Here is a 19620-nt window from a genome sequence, read left to right on the forward strand (position 1 = left end):
TTTAAAACAGTTGCGAACATACAGTAAGCAAATATTTTTCAATGAAATTTCTCTACAAGTAGAAACTAGAAGTATGATAGCCTAGTGGGCTTTTTCATAGTTAGGTAAATATGTAGTTTCCCAACACATCACTTACATCAAAATATACACAGTATTGGGATCTGATTATTATAACATCAACCCAACAACCTCAAAAGAGCGTGAGCTTCCGTTGGCTGGTGTGAATCCCGCCCTTCGCGAAGGGCCCGCCCTCCGGAAGTGCAATTATCGTTAGCGGGTAGTAAAAATTAGCTCCAACGATTTACAATTTGGTCTTTGATGGTCAAACATATGTGCTTTACGTGAAGTTACGGAATAGTCATAAGATATTCGGAATAAAAAAATTCTGTTTGCGAAGAAGTTGGTTAATAACGATCTTCGAAATCGGAGTTTTAGATGTGACGTGCGAAATTTTTCATGTGTGTAAACGGGAGGAAAGTCAATTTTTGTGTATGTTTTAAAGATTTTTATCAGTGGTAAGTAGCAAGATTGTAAGAAATTTGCACCGATTTTTTTCCTGTTATGAATCTCCAGTTTATTAATTATTGGAACATGTAGATCGTCAAATATTATTCGAAAAAATCGATTGACAAATATATCCTAGTGAAAAAGCAAGAACTTAATTATAGCTAAGTTTCCACTAGACTTTAAAAAAATAATTTTAGTAGTCAAATTCTGGAAAAAAATTTTAAAAAAATTTGGAACAAAAAACTACCTTAAAAATCAATAAAAAATTTCCATGAAAAGGATAAAATAAGAAAACCCTTAATATAGATATACTTATACAATTACTAATGTATCTCTGATCAATAACAACAGCCTCTTCCATATTTCTTGTTAATATTATATATTTCAATGATATTACAAGAATGGAACAGCTAAGAGGAAATAAGGATACAAGTCTATATGTATTTTTGAAAAAGAATTGATATTTTTTACAACCGGTAGTAAAATACGACTTCATGCCTCCATTCCATTGCATGAAACAGTGAAATAGTATTTTTACTTTCTAGGTCATAAAAATCACTAAAAAGTATCCGAAACTAATTTTTAGTGATTGTACTTAAACACTTCCAACGTGGAAATTATTAAGATTCTATTTGTTTAGATTAATATTTAAACATCAGCACCATCAGTAAACAAAATCAGATATACAGGGGCAATGAGATCGATACATATTTACATACAATTTGGATAAAAAAACAATATTTCACTTCAGTTTTAAATGCGCCCGTAAAAGTTCAGTTTCACGGTTGCGGTACTGATATAATTAATTTTTATATTATACGCTCAGGTAAGCTTAAAATGATACCTTCTACAACCTCTTTGAAACCAAAGAGCAATCATCAACCATCATCTCCTAGAGACTTCTTTTACAAGCTCTATGGTCATTTGGAACAGAACAGCAAAGAAGACGCCAAAGAAACTAAGGATCCAATTGAAGCTAGTTTTTGTTCAAGCAGTAAGTACAATGCTACTTATGACAATAATTTGTTGTTTTGCATAGTGGAACAAAAAATTCACCATTAGACTGAATTTGCTTGAATGCCACGAACCTTAGAAAATTGTAAATATTGAAAACACTGATGAAGCTATTTTAATACTGTAATTTAGAAAATAAAAAATTATTAGATTTTTATGCACTTCTCAGCGACTTAACAAGTAATCTCAAGAACTTCAATCATCTGGATATAGGTACCCCAAAGAACGACTTCTTGGAATCGCCAAACTTAAATGCGTTGCCCGGTCTGAGAACTTCAGTACGTTCGACAAACAGTAACAAGTGCGAGAAACCCGCAGACGATTTGGTGGTACCTGTGCCCATTCTGGCAACATCACTTCCGTTTCTTTTGCCGGCAGAATCTCAATTAGCTGCCGCAGCTGCAGGGTTATCAGCTTTTCGTAAGTAAACTTGATAAATAAATAAACTTGAATAACTCGAAAAGTATAAATGAAAGAACACTGAATACTGAAGATATTCGTTAATGAAACGATTTCTATGAATTAAAACTTCATTATGCCTAAAGGAACTGGCTAAGGGAAGAAATATAATGAAAAATTGCCCCTCGTCGGGCACCTCGACATTCACCTCGTCAAGAATTGAACATCTCCCCTGATCGTAGTTCATTTGTCTAGTTTCTACCAGCAGAGAGGTATTAAAAATGCTGTGTGATTCAGATGATAGTGATTCGCCAATTTCCTTGATATGATGGTTATTATTAATTATGTTTTGTTTGTTTTAACTTTGATCTGGTCCCTCAAACGGCACCACATATTGCGTCCCTCTACCCTCAACGTACATTGGGTTCCCCCATCGATTCGAACATATGGGGTACTACAGATTAAACGCAAGGCGCACTATTGTCTTATGGAGAGAGTGGGGGATTGAGAGAACCAATCACAGAGCAAGTTTTAAGCATTTCGACGTTGTGAGGAGCGAGGTGCACAATTTCAATTGATTTACTATCGATGGATGGTGAGGTGGACGCTGAGGTGCGATGCTTCACTCTTTTTTTACCTAAAGCATGTTGTATTGCTGCTAACGAATTTTAAATGCGAATGTCGTTGCATTTGCCAATATTTTCTAAAAAGATCAAATGTGCTCGTCTCAAAAAATTATTTTCGTGTATTTTTGGGGAACAAAAATGATTCACACCAAACCCAAATTAGAGGAAAAATAAAAAAATCCACAAATTTTCCTACAAGTTAGGCAGTGTACTATGAGAACACTATAATTTTTCCTATGATGAGCACTTTGCATCTTTAACGATGCCAACTGCATGATATGGCACTTTGATGGGAGACTATTGGGGATGATAATGAGCAACGACAATATGGGTATTTTTCAAAAAAAAAAACAACACTTAATATTGGCATTACCATCTAAGGACGCAACTTCCGGTAAGTGTATCGAATTTGATTCATTGTTACAGACGGTAGTAGTCCATATGGCATCCTTTCTTTCAAGGGGAGCCCGTGTGAACCAAAGAGTGCAACACGAATATACGCCCATTTAAATCGTTTAGCACAAACTGCCCAATCGGGTGTAATACCGCAAGAGGCTTCATTGTATCCTATACTAATCGTCTAATTATCTCAAATTACTCTTTGGTAACACACACGTACTGAGGAGTAAGTCTAACAAACCTCGTTAAAAAATGATGTCATAAAATGGAAGCGGAATAGGGGTAAATGATGGAGCAACAGAAAAATAACTAAAAACTGCCAACAAGGACTAATAAACTAAATGATATAGACGATAAAATGCTTTAAAATATGTGACTTCTGTGGCAAAAACTTTTCATATTCTTCAATTATTGTTGTATAATAAGTTTAAACTTTCCCAGTCCCTCAGCCCTAATCACGCATTCATTTGGTCAGATTACCATCATCAGAAAGCATCCGATATCTGTTCGCCCTCTCAATTACAGATTATTCACACTTAATTTGCCACCCCTTCTGTACCTTTAAAGAGCGGGGCGGAATTGCTAATGGAACGGTGATTTCTTACCAATGTTGTGCTTATGATTAAGCACACGTTGTGCGACAGAAACAAACCTTAAACATTGTTTTCTCTGTACAACATGTTGTTCCAATTCCATGTTCTTAATATTTTCTATAAAATTATTTTCATCTTCATTTGATTGTGCGATACTTTCAAGTTAAAGTGCTTTCCTGACAAATTCTCTCAATCCTGGGATTTACTACCTTTACAAATTGAGGCTTTGGGAAAACACAGCTTGAACACAAATGTTTTCTCATCGCGTATACTCCCACGACACCTGGGCCTTTACCACCCTCCGTAGTATATTAAAATTAAACTTAATTAGATCTGGACCAGCCCTTTGTAAAATGCGTCAATGATAGATTAGTGCCATCATTAGTTTTGAGGTCCACTGAAACATTTTTCGCTTATGGATACTTGTCAGAAAATAAGAGATATTACAGTATGCATGCAATTATCATGGGTTGAATTCTGAAAATTCAGAAACAAAATTATGTCCAAATGCTTAATTTTAAAATAAATGAAATGGTACCTTTAGATAAAATTGGTGTAGTCGGTTTCGATTTCTGTTAAAGCATTGTTAGGACAATTTTCGAGGTTCTGTTTTCGTTTTAATTGAGATATATGGACAAGGCCGGCCTTAACGAGTCTGAAGTCATAGTCGAGATTTTTAATCACCACCCTTACCCCGAAAAAAAAAACAGCCGACCATGAAACTCCGTCGCCCAACCTTGTTCCCCATAAGGCCGGTGCTGGATATGGATCCGTGGTTCTTCAGAGATCCATAGTTTCTTAGATTCATTACAAGCTTCGTGGCTAATTTTGGATTTGTTTGTGACTTTTCAGGACAGAATTTAAGTAAATTATTTGTGGAGGAAAGATTTTGAGGAATCAAATTTTTGTTTATAGTCATTGGGTATTTTGCAATGTAAACGAAAAACAATTTTTCCCTTAAAAATAATAACTTTATTAAATTATTTATTGACTATTTTGTTCTATAATATTTCTCCATCGGTTTTTTTAGGGCAATTTTGTAATTTCGCGCTGATAAAAATTTTGATTTCTTTTCAGCAAAAACTTGTCCAAGTCCGTTTTTAATCTTTATGAATTGTGAAGAGTTTTCTATTAAAGGCATTTGCAGCGATCGAAACAGATAATAATCCGATGCAGCTAGGTCGGGGGAATAGGATTGATCTGGCAAAAATTTCAGTTCAAGTTATAGCAATTTTCGGCGGTTATGGGCTATCAATTTCCGTGATTTCGTTTATGTTAATGTATCCAGGTCACATCTTTGGAATCCCACCAGACAGACAATATAACTTTTCTCTGGTAAATATCCGCTTTTGTAGTGTCGTGGGCTGACTCGCTGAGCTTGTAAGTTCTTTTAATATTTTTAAAACTGAAAAAAAGTATTTATAATTTATTAGCAATAAATAGTGGGCGGCTACACCACCGCCCCTGTAATTTTTCAAATCCCACCCCCGGCGAACAAGTCCCACTTGACGCCGCTTCCTGGCACGCCCGACAAAACTTCCCTAATCCCATCATAATAAAATTTTACATTTCGAATTGTAGTTGTTATTGTATCGTTTAAACCACAAGAGACAGTGTTGCCCATGTTAAAAAAATTTCTCTACAAAGGAACGTACCTTGATCCCTACAAGCTGCAATGAGTTTTGCAAGCCGTGAAATCTCCAAACTGTGGGTTATGCAAGGCATGCCGGAAACTTTGGTACTTTTAGCTTTGTGCTCGATATACAAAAATTTTCTGGAACAACCGACAACAACGCCAAAAGCCTCCAAAACCTCAAACATCCCAATCTGGGAAACGAAACCGCTGTTGATGGAAATTGTCGCAGGAGAGGTGTGCAAAACGCTTTATGGAAACCCACGCGCGACAATAAGCCGTTCATTGTGGAGATTTAAGCACTCGGAAAGTTATTGTGAATTCGACTTAAGCCGTCACGATTGTTATAGTCATGCTGTTGTTAAATTAAACTCATCCGAGATGTATAACGCGATCTCGAAACATCACAGTTCAAATTCCTTCTAACCGTTACAGTTGCTAGAAGACGGCGTAAAGAAGGAAGGCCACGCAGACAAAGGACCACTTTCAGTTCTGAACAAACCCTGAGGTTAGAAATCGAATATCAACGATCTGAATATATCAGCAGAGGACGCAGATGCGAGCTGGCAGACGAGTTGCGGTTGTCGGAGACTCAGATCAAGATTTGGTTCCAGAATCGTAGGGCCAAAGACAAGAGGATCGAGAAAGCGCATCTTGACCAACACTACAGGTTGGTTTCAATTTGACAAACTTATTTTTTGCACAAACCTAATATGTCGATTTACAAAACGGCTCCCTATACAACTTCAGATGAGTATCATAATCCTTATCATCTAAAAATTATATAGAGGGGAAATATAATTGAGTTGTAGTAAAAGATCCGCTTCTTGATACGATTCTCTCGTGTTAACTGGGCATTAAATGCGCTTTTAAACCTGTGTATTCTCGTTAAGCTCTTTTGTGGATCGTTAGCGCTCTAAAGGGCTTCATACAAATAAAAAAAAACATGGGAAAATAATAATGGACGTTCCTATAAATTAGTAAGTCGTTTTAGCCAAGTTCAACCCGATGGCATTAACAATATAAAATTCTTCTAGGAAGCTTATGGGTTCCTTCCAGAGTACCTTGTGTCACATGTGTACAGAAGGACCATGCTTCCATTTACAGAGCCTAGTCACTAGTCAAATGCAGCAGCATTGTGGAGCCGCATTAATGAATCAAGAGGCGAGCAGTTTAATCTACAACGAAAGAGATAATATTCTTACAGTGGACAATAATAGTAACAATAGCGGTAGTGGTGTTCAAGAAACTACTTAATAGAGAAAATTGAATTATATTAGGAATTGTTGTATTTATAGTATGTTATTGCCCATGCTTCATAATTGACGTTTTATGCACGCTGCACGTCAATTAAGAAGCATATGTCGTTCTTACGGAAATAGTATTATAGATCATCGATTCCGACAGGTCTAAACACTTTGACAAATACATAGGGCCAATTAACGCCTAAAAGAATCATTTAGTTCCAACGTTGCTGCACTCGTAATAAAATATACTGTACAGTATTCGTGTGCACTTGCGCATTATAAAAAAACCCGTTAAGAGTTGTTGCACCAAAGGATAGGTTGCACATACTTTAAAGACCTTATACACGTGTATGGCAATATATTATAATGCAGTATTTAGTATTATGATGTAAAATTTCAATAAACAATCAAATCAATAAAAACACCTTACGTTTTGATGGAAATATGTTATAATGCTAATATCTACAGCAAAATAACCATTTAACTATTCCAAATCTCGTTTGAACTGAAGTGGAAACCTTGTCTATTCTTTAAAATGCTCGCTTCAATGTGCTTTTTAATCAACGTCGCTTTTTGCATCGCTCACTTCATTGGATGTTTTGTAGTTACATGATTAGTGGACAATAGGGATGTAAATCAGCCGCAAATAACGCAGATTGTACCGCGAATTCTTGCTCCATTGGAATACATCTTCGGTCTGAGAGAAAATTAACCAATCGATACCATGTCGAGAGGTAACAGAAAGTGCACACTTTCTTTTAGGTTTGTCCAGATAGTATAAAATAAATGACTCATTTAACCCTACTCGCCAATTTGTCAAATAGGTAATATCGCTGGAGCGACATTAAGTTTAAACGCAGGCTAAATCGGTACAAAAATAATTCGACCTTGTTTTAGGATAAATCGTGAGTTAATCATTTCTAAAATGGAATGAATGATTAAGGGAAATTTAAAATTCTTTATAGTCGTTCTATTGGGATAAACATATAACTATAGAACACCACCGAAAATTACGATTACTTCTCGTGATTCTATGGTGCTATAACAATAAAACAAAAAACACACTCCTTCAAGCAAAAAATATTTATTTACGGTCATTTATCAAGTACTCAAAAAACAAAATCCTCAGTATATCACAGCACCTATTGATTTAAAGTTAAAGCATACGTACGTATTTTTGTCTTACCTCAAGAAAAGCCTCGGTCCGAAGAGGTCCAATCACCTAAACAGAAAAAAACAATAACACATGAGGAGTTTCAATATTACTAACCCAAAAATATTGTTTATTATTCACACGCAGTTATACAAAATAAATTAACTCAATATAGGGGGAAATTTGGGATAGGGTTCAATTTGTGTGTCATGACAGATGAAAGCCCACAATACTACCATGAACGCTGAACAAACTCAGAACAATATTCATTCAATTTGCATTAATTTCATATCTTATTATACTGGACAATCGAAGTTATGTTCATTCCATTCATATAAATCGTGTAGGGGCCAATATTTGAAAAAATTCTACTCTTTTAGTAATAACCCTTTAAAATGTGGAACGCACAAAAAGTTAACGCGGAAGACCATGCGGGTTTTCCTGATAAATCTGAAATATACACTTTTATAATGTAGATTTAAACAATTGAACAATTAACCAAATCCTGAACTATCTAAACGAAAAAATCATTGAACGAATAGGCAACTCAATTTGTAAGACATCTAATATGAAAAAATGAAAATCTAAAGTATACATACCTATCCCTAAACTCTTTACTAATAAAAAGTTTCTATTGCGGTATTCCTCATCAAAATTCTAAATCTTTCTTTCCTCGTCCACTACAGTTTTCAGTTCTAACTCAAAATTTCCTGAAATCAGCTGCATTTGCTTAAAAAACTGCTAAGTTTTTTAAGACATTTATACTCACACATGAACTATTTTTTAATAATAATAAATCAGCTGCAAAAAGTGAAGGCACCTGTTAAATAGAAAAATGATCTCATTTAAATTCAGATTTCCCTATTTATTTAACCACAATACCATTCCAGTAGTTTTGTCTTCGATGCTGCTTAACCTCACTACATAAACAACACATCTTCAATCCTTGATGTTCATAAATCAAAAAAATTGGTTGGTCAAGGCTCATATTGAATATTGTGCTAACCAGTACATCCCTAGTAAGTATTTTAAACAAATTATTCACGAAATGAACAAAATTATAAACTTTTCCATTTACGGGAAGATAAGATTAAAAGAAGAAAGGAGGTTGTAAAAGATATAGTAACATTTGATCTGAATCATACATTATGTAGCGAAACTATATATTACATCAAATTTCCGAAAGCGTGCAGAGTGGTTCCTTAATTTGATGTTGGAGTAATTTTCCAAACCTCACAAAATCAATATTAGACTTGTACCCGGAACACATACAAGTATCGTTTCCGGTAATACTGTACAAATGGGGTTGACCATGTTTCATTACCACTCAAGTGAAACAGGAAAAAATATAATTTGTTATATTGATATGTGTTGCGTTGCTGCTTTGCGAACTGTAGCTGAATTATCTATTTTCATTTTCCTTATAGAGGTCCTAATGACGAATTTGGATCTCCCAGTACTTCTCACAATAGGCAAATTAAAACCTTAACCCATATTCCCTGAATTTTCAATCATTTTCATTATCAGTGATAACAATTTAAATTTTGTAAACCTTTAAACTATAACTCACTTATGTCTTGAAAACGTCGATTGATTGGGAAATCTCTAGCTCTATAACATGTAAACTCAATAGATTCCAGATAAATCTGACTTGGCACCTATTCAAATATACATTAATTAACGAAAATCTATCATACCTCTTCTGTCTGTCTGCCAACCTAGAGAAAACTGCACTGCCTCAAAACTTCTCGTTTAGACGAAAAAACACTAAATTACCTTGCCACTGACACATTTATTATAGAGTTAATCATTAAAAAATTCATACAAAGAAAACATTTAACTACTGCACTAACCTAGAATTAGTATTTAAATTATCATAATTTTAAGTGTAAATTAAGAGAACTAAACCTAACACTGAATAATCCTGGAAATCATCAGTAGATGACTACCGAAATAACTTTAAATTGCTGACAACTCTCCTAAGTGACTGCCTGACAATCTCCCTGAAATATTACCTAATTAAATCTGTAGCTACACAATCCTAAAATAAACATCGATTACATAAATAATCCACTAAGGTTTTATTATTGGAATTTATTTCAAATCAAAGGGGAAGATTTTAACTAGGGTCTGCATTAAATTCGATTGATTATGTCTAGAAATGATGATGATATTAAATTATGTTTAGTTTCTTTTGACTTACGTTCGAATTGCTCAATATCTTCGACCTCCACCAGAAACTGATTGCTGAAAGTTGCCCCCACCGCCTCCATAACCTCCGGCGTCTGGTCAAAATTTGTCAAACCATGACATGAAAAGTACCAAATTAACTTACTGTAAGGTGCTGATCGTTGCTGCTGGTAATTATTTCTTACGGCACCTCCACCATACCCTTGCTGGTAGTTGCCTCCGAAATTGCCTCCTCCCATTGGACCTTGTCCACCTCCTCCTTGCATGTTGCCTCCCCAACCGCCACCGGCTATTCAAATCAAAATAAAAAATGCACTTAGAAATTAAATAGACCTTCAGAATTCGTTATAAATTAAAAGCATATTACACTAATTTCGGCTTAGACGTAAGCCAAGTATTTATTCTTTATTTTCTTATTTCATGTAATATTTACAAAATAAATAACACAACCTCAGCCACTTTATTATTAACTCACTGTTATATCCGCCTCCAAGAGGTCCATGTTGATTATAACCTTGCTGCATGCTTTGAGCTGGCGGTCCGCCCCACTGTTGTTGAGACTGATCCCAGTTTGAGCTGTTAGGCCATGGGCCTCCTTGTCCACCCTGCGGTCCACCCCATTGGTTACCTTGATTTCCACCCCAGTTATCACCTTGAGGTCCTCCCCAAGGTACTGCTGACTGAGAACCACCATAACCACCTGGAGGACCGCCTTGCATACCTCCACGGCCCCCCCTTCCTGAACCGCCTCTGTGTCCCCCTCGGCCCATTGAACCGCCACCCATTGGCCCACCGCCCATAGACCCGCCCCCTTGCTGCATGTCATTTTTGCTTAATGCTTTTTTAACATCTACTGATTTATTATTTATCGTGTGTCCTCGATGTACTGAAAGAAGTTATTGCAAGTTCTTCAAAAACACATTTGAACTGAAGAATTCTTACAAACAATTTTATCAACAGTGTCATAATCTTCAAATTCAATAAATGCAAATCCACGTTTCTTTTTTGTGTCCTTGTCTAAAACTATGTTGCAGGATAACATGGTCCCAAATTGCTTGAAATACTCTTTTAAATCCTCTTCTTCATGTTCTTCTTTCAAGCCTCCAACAAACAATTTTTTAACTGTAGCACCAGCTTCTGGTCTGCCAATATCTTGGCGAGGTACTGCACGTTTTGGCTCAACCACACGACCATCAACCCTGATTACATGAATAATATGGAGACAAGTAAAATAGAACCAACATTGAAATGTTACATTAATCCTTATCACATCAGAAATAAAGTGTAAATCATTTTTAAAAATCTCACTTGTGGGGTCTGGCATTTTGGGCATCATCCACCATATGTGCTCTGGAGTAAGTGATAAATCCAAAACCCCTACTTCTTTTTGTTGCAGGGTCTTTCATCACCACTACATCTACAATTTCACCCCATTGTTCAAAGTGTTTCTTCAATGACTCATCTGTGGTGCGAAAATCTAGACCACCAATAAAAAGTTTCCGAAACTGCTCAGGTTCCAAATCATCCTGAGAAATATGTGAAATTTATATGTAATAATATCTCCACAAAATGTAAATGTTCTCAAAATATACCCAGAAAAAGGAATAAATATCAGGTAGGTTAAGTAAGGTTGGATCAGCTAAAGATAAATGTATTAAGTTGAATATATGTAAGCAGTAAAAATATAACAAAGTAATAATTAAAATAGTTCAGTAAAACATTTACTATCTCTGTGAGTCCATTGTCTGGGAATTCAGTGATTTCTTTATTATAATATTAAAAAAGTGGGTATATTTTCCAAATTCACAAAAATCAAGGAGGTCAGCAGAAATGAACTAATATTTTAACTGTGGACTAAACTATCCAATAATAAAACATTACAAGGTTAAATATTACTGAAATGCACTCCTGAATGGGCCTTTAAAGAGTCATCCCTGTAGGTAGCACTTGCAGAACCAATTGAAAAAGGTACAAAAATTGGAGTATATATTTATACGATTTGGTTCAGTGCTGGAGTTTAATGGAAAGAAAGTAATTTAGGTATGACAGTGGCCCCCTGATGCTAACCGGGCTTCAAAATTCAAAGAAGCAAGGAATTGTTTGGCTAGTTCAACATTGGGTACATTCTAATCATTTTCAGTTTATACTAACACTTACACTTACTCCGCTCTCACGCTTCATCTGGAAAACTGCTATTATTGCAATAAACTAAAGTTTTCTGGAAAATGGCAAGTTATTCACACAGTTACAACACTTCGACGCCCCAACTACCAGCGATGAGTAAAATGAAAATGGCCGATCACCAATCAACCATCAAAATGATATGAAGTAATATTTAACAAAGCTTAAGGAGTGACATCGACATTTGACAAGTGGCAATAGAGATGTGCAACTTCAAACCTGTAGCTGTAAGAAGAAAATCGATACCGAGCTATTACAAATACACGCATTATCTAGTCAGAGCTCTTTGCATATATTTTTCCACCGTTTGTGATTTAACCGACACCGAATTAAACCATTTCGTGGAGATACGGGACATACAGCGATCAAAACACATATAAATAACGTCTAATTTAATAACTAAATTCAGGTTGCATTAGAATTCTTGACAACACTGCTTAAGTTCTTCAGTTGGTTAAAAATATGTCTTGAAAGCCCGTTTTCTTTCTGGCGCTAGATGGCATCTGACACTTCGACTTTAGAACTTCCTTTCAACAGTTGACGTGTTTGATCGTTTAACGAGAAAGGTAAATGGTGGGAAAAATCACATTTTGAATCTTTAATAAATTCAGAATGATTTAACGACTGTATGGCTCTAACTGCGGGTACCCAGTAACGTGTCCCCTGTATCCATGGCTTTTTGGAAAACGTCAGCAGAGAAACAATTACCCAGTATCGTATAAAAGCTGACTTTATAAATGGAATATTTCAGGTTTGATTTTGGGGTACCCCTAGAAGATGTTTCCCCCGCTGAAGATATGCACATGAGGCTAAAGGTAGCATAAGTTCATTTCTTAAATTTATGTTAATAATACACACAGGTTATTGTACATTTTTACAGCATCTTTTTCACATGGCATATAAATCTTATATAAAATATGAATACAGCATAGAAGGACTTTTAAAGTAAGTAGAAACTTCATTTTGTAAGTGTATAATACATTCTCTGAGCTTAAGGTGTTACTATTACATTTTAACAAATCTAGTTATTCCATATTAAAGGTATAACCAAGGTTCTTTAAATGAACGGTTGGAACTGAAAGACAGGCTAGTGTTTGCATTGGATTACCATGCAGCTACGAAAGATTTTTCACCTGGAGCTTATTTTTGGCTTCTTAGACACTTTTTGGGTCTCCTACCAATACCTTTATTGCCAGCTTACACTGGAGGTATAAATTTTGAGTGGAAAAGTGTTGCTAATGAATGTAAAAAATATTTCAACTGCTACAACAGCTATGAGCAGAAAAGAAACTTGGAATATAATATTGCTCAGTGAGTTAACTGTGAATTGGCTTTTTTGGAAAGTTGTTCTAGTTGTTTTGAGCCTTAGCTTTGCTTAATTCAACTTATCATTTTTTTTAGAAAAATAGGCATGTTGCCTATGCAAAATCTTACTTTTTTGAATGCATTTATTCAACTATTAAGAGTAATTTCTTTTAAGAAAACTAAGAGGTCTAATCAGTATCAGTTCAATAGAAAATCATTGAAGGCTCTTGTAAATTATTATTGTCCATCATTGTTTATCAGACCCTATCAGCCTCAAAGCTTTGAGAAGGTAGTTCAGATTCCTAAATTGCTTCTTAATATTTAACTTACAAAATTGTTTTAGTGTAAATATTTTCCACTCATCCTCCTAATAATTCTTAGGTGGAAGAATATATATCAACACTGTTGTGGCATTCACATGCACAGAGTAGATCTTTTTAGCTCAGGAATAGAACAGCAAGGCAATAAACTGCCTCAGACACACTATCATTCACATCTTTCTAGTAACTTCTATAAAGAAGTCAGTTGCCAAACAGAAATTGACTTATATGAAACTAGTTCTTCGTACTCAGATAAGTTAGATCTAGACTACTTGGCAAGAAAACAAAAAACAGAAGAATATAAACTTGCATACATTGAGAAAATACATAGAGATTCTACAGATAGTGAAAATGAGGATAATAATGCATCTTTATTTCAAACTACAGCTGAATTTAATTTCACAGACCTCTTAGAAAATGAAGAAGGTAAAAATTGGGAAAGTGTGATAAAGGAAACTAATAATGTTGTGCGTAAAATGGAGGACTCGTATATTTACGATGATTATGAGACGTTTGAGAAAGAAGATTTTAATCAAATCGCAGAAAACAGAAGTTTTAGTAAGTGTTCTTTCAGTTTTTATTGTTTAATTTTCGTCTTTATCATGGCACAATGTCCATAATCTTTGTATGACTGTACCCATGGATTTCCCCTTAGGTTCATTGTTTTTAAAACTTAGCAAACGCGCCATACACCATTTACCTAAAAGCTCACCAAAACAGGAAGTTTCAAAATCCAACACGTCAAAAAAGCCGGCTTCAGAGGGTGGAAACAGTTACGTGAAATACCCCGATGTCTGCTGTGAAAGTTGTAATAAAACAATGTCTGCAACAAATGTCCATGATAGCAATCTAGATTTTGGAAAACTAAACGTCAATGATTGTATTAAACGTCCTGGGGTTAGTTTTTCTGCTGATCGACAACTTTTCCATAACGGAACTTCCGTTGACATTCTTGATGATCCGAATAGTAGCAAAGAGAAGTTGCACAAAAATGGGGAAAAGAAGAATAAAACGTGGAGGTGCATTATTAATATGTTAGCAATAAGTTTTGAGTTTCTCAAAACTTTAACACCAAAGCACAGTTCCTTTAAGAGGATTAAAACGATGAAATATCGACGAATTGGAAAAAGATCAAGCCATGCTATCTAATAGTGTATATTTTGTATTTTTTTTGTATTTTTGTTTTGAATAAATGGAGTTCTTGAATAAATACGTAGTTAACTTTTAGTATTCCTTTTAATTCTTATTTAAGCTTTCTACAGTTATAAAAAACAATAAGGTTTAGCTTATTTTCACCATTTTGGATTAAATTAAATTTTGTTAAGCCTCGCTCTCATATATTCCTATTACACATAAAAAATTCGTTGATGTGAGCGACACCAAAATATATGTATTCTATGAGAGTCGGACTTGAACTAAGTTTAAACTTAATGATTTTATATTTTTAAATATCCAAAATATTAAAATAATACTTCTAATTCATAGCATACTGGTTTCGATTATAAATTTACTCTCTTAGAAATATTGACCATGTACCCATCAATAGGTCTAATGGAGACGTCCGTCGTTAATTTCAAATTTTTCATTGTGAATGGGCATTCTATCTCATAATTTAGCAGCAAGTTGGCAAGGACTATTTTCATGTTCACGTAAGAATATTGCTGAGCTGAAAAAAAATGTAATACGATAATGTTGCATATTTTTGAATAGTTCTTACCATTTAGTGGTATATAGCACACACGATTATTTATAAGATCGTCTATCCGAACTGTATTAGACAAGATTAATATTTCATATAGTATATATATCTATCTTATTTCTATTATCACTCGTTTTCCTAATTTCAGATTTTTACTATGACAATTTTGGATCATTTATAGGGTCAAAACTCAGGTATGTTAAAATCGAACCAAATTCCGAAATAATCGTATGTCTGGCATATGATGGAACTCGATATTTAATCCTAAATATTTTTTTTGTTCTAATCTATATGAAATGGCGAATACGACAAACACTCACTCATATATACATACCGTAAAAATATAATTTTAAGAGCCATTTGAGATTGATAGAAGACATTCTTTATGGGAATTAGCAACTATGTAAAAAAGTTCAAATTCAACAGCGTTTGTTTTATAATAAATAAATCGGGCACAATTAATTAGAATCCCTTGCCTACATATCAAATTTAATAAGATTTGGTTATTTTTTTAGTTATAAACTGTGTTTCAATATTTTATTAAGCGGATTTAAAAAACATGCCTAGTGAACTGAATGTTTCATGTTCCGATATAATTTGACGCAACTCGATGTAGGCTTTATACGAATATTGGTTTAATTTAATTATTACTGACCTATGCACCTTCTTGGGCCATTGCTAAAAGGCAGAAAAGCGTAAGGATGCCTCTTTGCAACCGCTTCTTGTGTAAAATGTTCGGGATAAAATTCTTCGGGCTTTTCCCAATGCTTCGGGTCTCTATGCACATTATACACCCCCAAAATTACTGCACATCCTACTGGTATGGTCCACTTGCCCAAATTGAAGCTTTGCACAACATCCCTCGGTAGAAAAGGCCCTAAAGGGAATAATCTTAGAGATTCTTTAATGCACATTTCCAAGTACTGCAATTTATTGATGTTTTCTAAACGTAGTTCTTTGCTGTCGCCAAGGACGTTGTATAATTCTTCCAATACATTGTTCTGAAAAATTTATAAACAATGAATCTAACATGATTAGTTATTCAGCAAGAGTTTAGTTGGGCAGAGGGTACCTGGATGGCTTTGTGGATGCCCATCATCATCAGGGTGAAAGCTATAGCGGAGCTTTGAGTGTCTTGGCTCTGCGGAGGTAGAGACATATTTTATTATGTCGCAAAAGTGTTTGTGATAGTTGAAATACCGTGGCCACAAATGTTACTACATGATCTATGAATTCCTCTTCAGTCAAACTTTCCGGGTTGGCCTCGACCATTTGGAACATCATCTCCACGACCGATGGAGTTTCTCTTTTTTCAGGCATTTCAGATAATTTTGTTTGCGAGTTTGCCCTCTCAGAGGTTTCTCCCAATTTGCGGTTTTTGCACTGTAAAATTTTAATGGTGATGACATAATTTATTAGTCAGATGGAATCAAATGGTAAGCCTTACAACTTCTGAAAATTTCGATACCACATCTCTCATTTCTTGTTCTTCCTTGAAATATCTTGAGAGTTTATATGTAAGGTCCCAATGCATCCAAAAATTAAGAATTCTCTGGGAAAATATGTGGTAAAACCTAAAATTATAATTTAAGTGTCTGTCTGGTTCTGTTGTATTTAAAACCTTCTAACAAGCTTTGGGTAAACTGTATAATCGATTGTGTCATCATTTTTGTGCTCGACTATAATATCTGTGAAAACATAGGTTTTAGAGAAATTGATTTTATAACCAAAACAGTAATTACCCATTGTGGCCTTAAAAGCACATTCATGCAGAATATGCAGAACATCAAAAGCCTCTTTCCCTACATTATTCTCCATAACTTGTAGAAGATTTTGAGCGTGCTTTTGAAACAGCTTGCTATATCCTTCGAGAAATTTAGGCCCGAACATATGCTGAAGAAGTTTCCGTTCGGTCTTGTGTTTAAGACCTAAATAATACTTGATTATTTAAGTAAGTTTAAAGTTTGTTTTATGTCTTACCTTTGGACGTAAACAAGCCTTTACCTAGGAAGGGCTCCAAGAAGCGATAGACGAAAGACTTTTCCGTAAATTTTGAGGACTGCATGATGGTCTGAATTAGGTAGGGACAAATTAGGTATTTTTAGTATGTGTGTAATATAGTTTTAATGTAAAGCAGATAATTGAAGAAATTAAGTAAAAACTGAGTTTTGGTTTGAAATGCAGAATTGCAGACACTGATTTTACAGCTACTCTGTATAAAAACGGATAAGTTCCTTTTAGATTTATTCCGTATGTAACGTTTCTTCAATGATGTGATTTATTTTGCTATTATTTATGCTTAAGTTTTAATCTCTAATTATCTGAGATAATCAGTTGTGAAAACAAGCAGGAATATTTCAAGTTCTTTCTGATTTGGTGCATTACCTGCAATTGATCTGGGTCATTGACTAAGATCACCAATTTTGGTCCAATCCAGATGCGAAGGGGTGAGGAATGCGAATCGGTTATTTTCAGTATTTGGGTAAGCATGTCTGCAAAATTTCACTATTAATGCTGCATAATACTCAGGTTATTGTTAATTATAGATATTTACTATACACACACATTAAAGAAATCACTAAATTTTTGAATCAAAAACTGAGTTTTAATAATTTCATTTTCTACTGTTTCATGGGAGATAATACTCTACGAATTAATTAAAAAAATGTCAATAGACTCGTGGTCAAAATGTACCATTTTATATATATGGTGGCAGACAAGTAGAAGCATCTCCATGATGGTGCGTTACACTTTGTATGTTTTCGTCTCATATGAATTTACACTGCTAAATTTTCGCTGATGTGGATATTATCAAAAGTTGAAGGGATGAATGGATGGGAATGGTAGTCAGCTTTACCGCTGTGATAAAAATGTTATATCTTTGTAACTCAGAAACTGAAAAAATTACCCATTTTAAAATGTGATTTCCTGACCAATTTTGACCAAATCTTGGCCATAAGATGTGGAACACTGTACAAATATTAACGCACGACTCCAATTTTGAAATTGAGTTAAATGATAAAAACCAACTAAGAAGAAACCACCAAATTTTGCTTTTCTCACCTTTAGGGTCACACATCATGGTTAATCCATTTCCAATTATTGGTAAATAGGCCATCGGACCTGGTAGTTGCCATGACAGTAAATACAGTTTCCATCTTTTAAAAATAATCACAACCACGATGGTCGCTATACAAAGAACTTGCCATGAAACAAACATGCTCTTAGTATTTAAGCCAATTGACTAATATCACACTTAAAACTAGGTCTAATTTGTATCAAGTTTTCAAGCTGTGATTGCGCTTGGAACAGATATGAAATCACCAGGTAGGGAAGGTAACAAATTAATCTGTGATTGTTGATACTGTACCTAAATGTTGCTAACTAATTTGCGTGGGAACGGAAATTTGCTTTTAAAGTGACCTTTTAAGTGCAGCAAGGATTGGAGAATGGAAAGGGTCGACTAATGCTATATTTCATTTGGTAAAAAATACATTTTTTTATTTGTTCTGAAAGTAGGGCACACCCATTAATCTTAATCGATACATTAAAAAAATATATATCTTATAGCCGCCTCCGAGTACCAAGGCTTTGATAATGAATATTGTGGTCTCGTTGCCTCTTAAGGTGTGTATAAAGTCTACTGATTTACTGATTAACTAAGCCTTATATTACTTACGGGAGCGGCTGGTAACTTGGCCGATCAAGGTAATCCCCGACAAACTGTCAGGCACTGCTGTTAGGCAGCTTCTCGAACACACCAGATCCCTTAGAGATCGATGACATCGGAGTGCCGTAGCAAGACACTGTCCAATATTTGGGATTAAAAATGCAGGAAGGAGTGGCCTGGGACCCCCATGAAAATATGCGTTTAGGTTTGAATTTAGAACTGAATTTTTCAATGCTTAGAGATAGGGCCGTTACAGCAATTCCATTTCTGAGATGGGCAGAGAAAAGGAAGGAACGGGGGCGCCGCTACTCAAGAAGGACAATAAGACAACACAATAATGTAGGTTTTTATTTCGTTAGTCTAGGGTATAATTCAAAGCTATGTTTATGAGGGTGGACGCGGCTTTTGTCTTCACTTTGAAATCGAATTGAATATCAACAGGAACCGGAGTTGAAATAGAATAGGGATTCTCCATCTTCGGGGAAGTCTTAAATACTAAACCCTCTGACAGCTCACCATGGGCGTATCCTAGTTGGATATGCCGTCGACACCACGTGCACTACCCGCCGCATTGGATCGCGGTGCTGAAGCTGATAAGAACTCCGACGGCGGTAATTCCCTCTGCATCATCATTAGGGTCGGCAAAGCTTATCATAAGTAATACCGATGCCGACACTAGTAACT

General features: G+C 35.1%; 4 protein-coding genes across 8 annotated transcripts; 2 read left to right on the forward strand and 2 right to left on the reverse strand.

Moving 5' to 3' along the window:
• Positions 1–1194: 1194 nt before the first annotated feature.
• Positions 1195–6835, forward strand: LOC136339231 (homeobox protein rough-like). The gene is made up of 4 exons (XM_066282297.1): positions 1195–1501; positions 1735–1941; positions 5607–5841; positions 6209–6835. The coding sequence occupies exons 1-4, from the start codon at positions 1345–1347 to the stop codon at positions 6426–6428; spliced, it is 819 nt and encodes a 272-aa protein (XP_066138394.1). The 5' UTR covers positions 1195–1344; the 3' UTR covers positions 6429–6835.
• A 651-nt stretch (positions 6836–7486) lies between these two features.
• On the reverse strand, positions 7487–12076 carry Hrb87F (Heterogeneous nuclear ribonucleoprotein at 87F). 3 transcript variants are annotated; one of them, XM_066282125.1, is made up of 7 exons: positions 11919–12076; positions 11070–11287; positions 10704–10960; positions 10237–10647; positions 9907–10050; positions 9775–9856; positions 7487–7640 (listed from the first exon to the last, which is right to left on the reverse strand). In XM_066282125.1, the coding sequence occupies exons 1-6, from the start codon at positions 11940–11942 to the stop codon at positions 9786–9788; spliced, it is 1125 nt and encodes a 374-aa protein (XP_066138222.1). In that variant the 5' UTR covers positions 11943–12076; the 3' UTR covers positions 7487–7640; positions 9775–9785. The 3 variants fall into 3 exon arrangements, with proteins under 3 accessions (XP_066138222.1, XP_066138221.1, XP_066138223.1); XM_066282124.1 differs by lacking the exon at positions 7487–7640 and adding an exon at positions 9344–9574; XM_066282126.1 differs by lacking the exon at positions 7487–7640 and adding an exon at positions 9344–9574 and having other exon boundaries at positions 11925–12072.
• A 413-nt stretch (positions 12077–12489) lies between these two features.
• Positions 12490–14771, forward strand: LOC136339311 (uncharacterized). Of its 2 annotated transcripts, XM_066282436.1 has the most exons (7): positions 12490–12630; positions 12694–12757; positions 12823–12887; positions 12984–13253; positions 13344–13536; positions 13591–14125; positions 14223–14771. In XM_066282436.1, exons 1-7 carry the CDS (start codon positions 12614–12616, stop codon positions 14714–14716), a joined length of 1638 nt encoding a protein of 545 aa, XP_066138533.1. In that variant the 5' UTR covers positions 12490–12613; the 3' UTR covers positions 14717–14771. The 2 variants fall into 2 exon arrangements, with proteins under 2 accessions (XP_066138533.1, XP_066138534.1); XM_066282437.1 differs by lacking the exon at positions 13344–13536 and having other exon boundaries at positions 13629–14125.
• Positions 14772–14792: 21 nt separating this feature from the next.
• On the reverse strand, positions 14793–18666 carry LOC136339316 (cytochrome P450 4c3-like). Of its 2 annotated transcripts, XM_066282445.1 has the most exons (10): positions 18330–18666; positions 17652–17758; positions 17247–17337; positions 17009–17194; positions 16888–16954; positions 16714–16840; positions 16467–16649; positions 16339–16407; positions 15922–16267; positions 14793–15233 (listed from the first exon to the last, which is right to left on the reverse strand). In XM_066282445.1, exons 1-10 carry the CDS (start codon positions 18484–18486, stop codon positions 15067–15069), a joined length of 1500 nt encoding a protein of 499 aa, XP_066138542.1. In that variant the 5' UTR covers positions 18487–18666; the 3' UTR covers positions 14793–15066. The 2 variants fall into 2 exon arrangements, with proteins under 2 accessions (XP_066138542.1, XP_066138543.1); XM_066282446.1 differs by lacking the exon at positions 17652–17758 and having other exon boundaries at positions 18330–18461.
• Positions 18667–19620: the final 954 nt, after the last annotated feature.

The sequence above is a fragment of the Euwallacea fornicatus genome, chromosome 5 (genome assembly GCF_040115645.1).
Source record: "Euwallacea fornicatus isolate EFF26 chromosome 5, ASM4011564v1, whole genome shotgun sequence".
Classification (NCBI taxonomy): domain Eukaryota; kingdom Metazoa; phylum Arthropoda; class Insecta; order Coleoptera; family Curculionidae; genus Euwallacea; species Euwallacea fornicatus.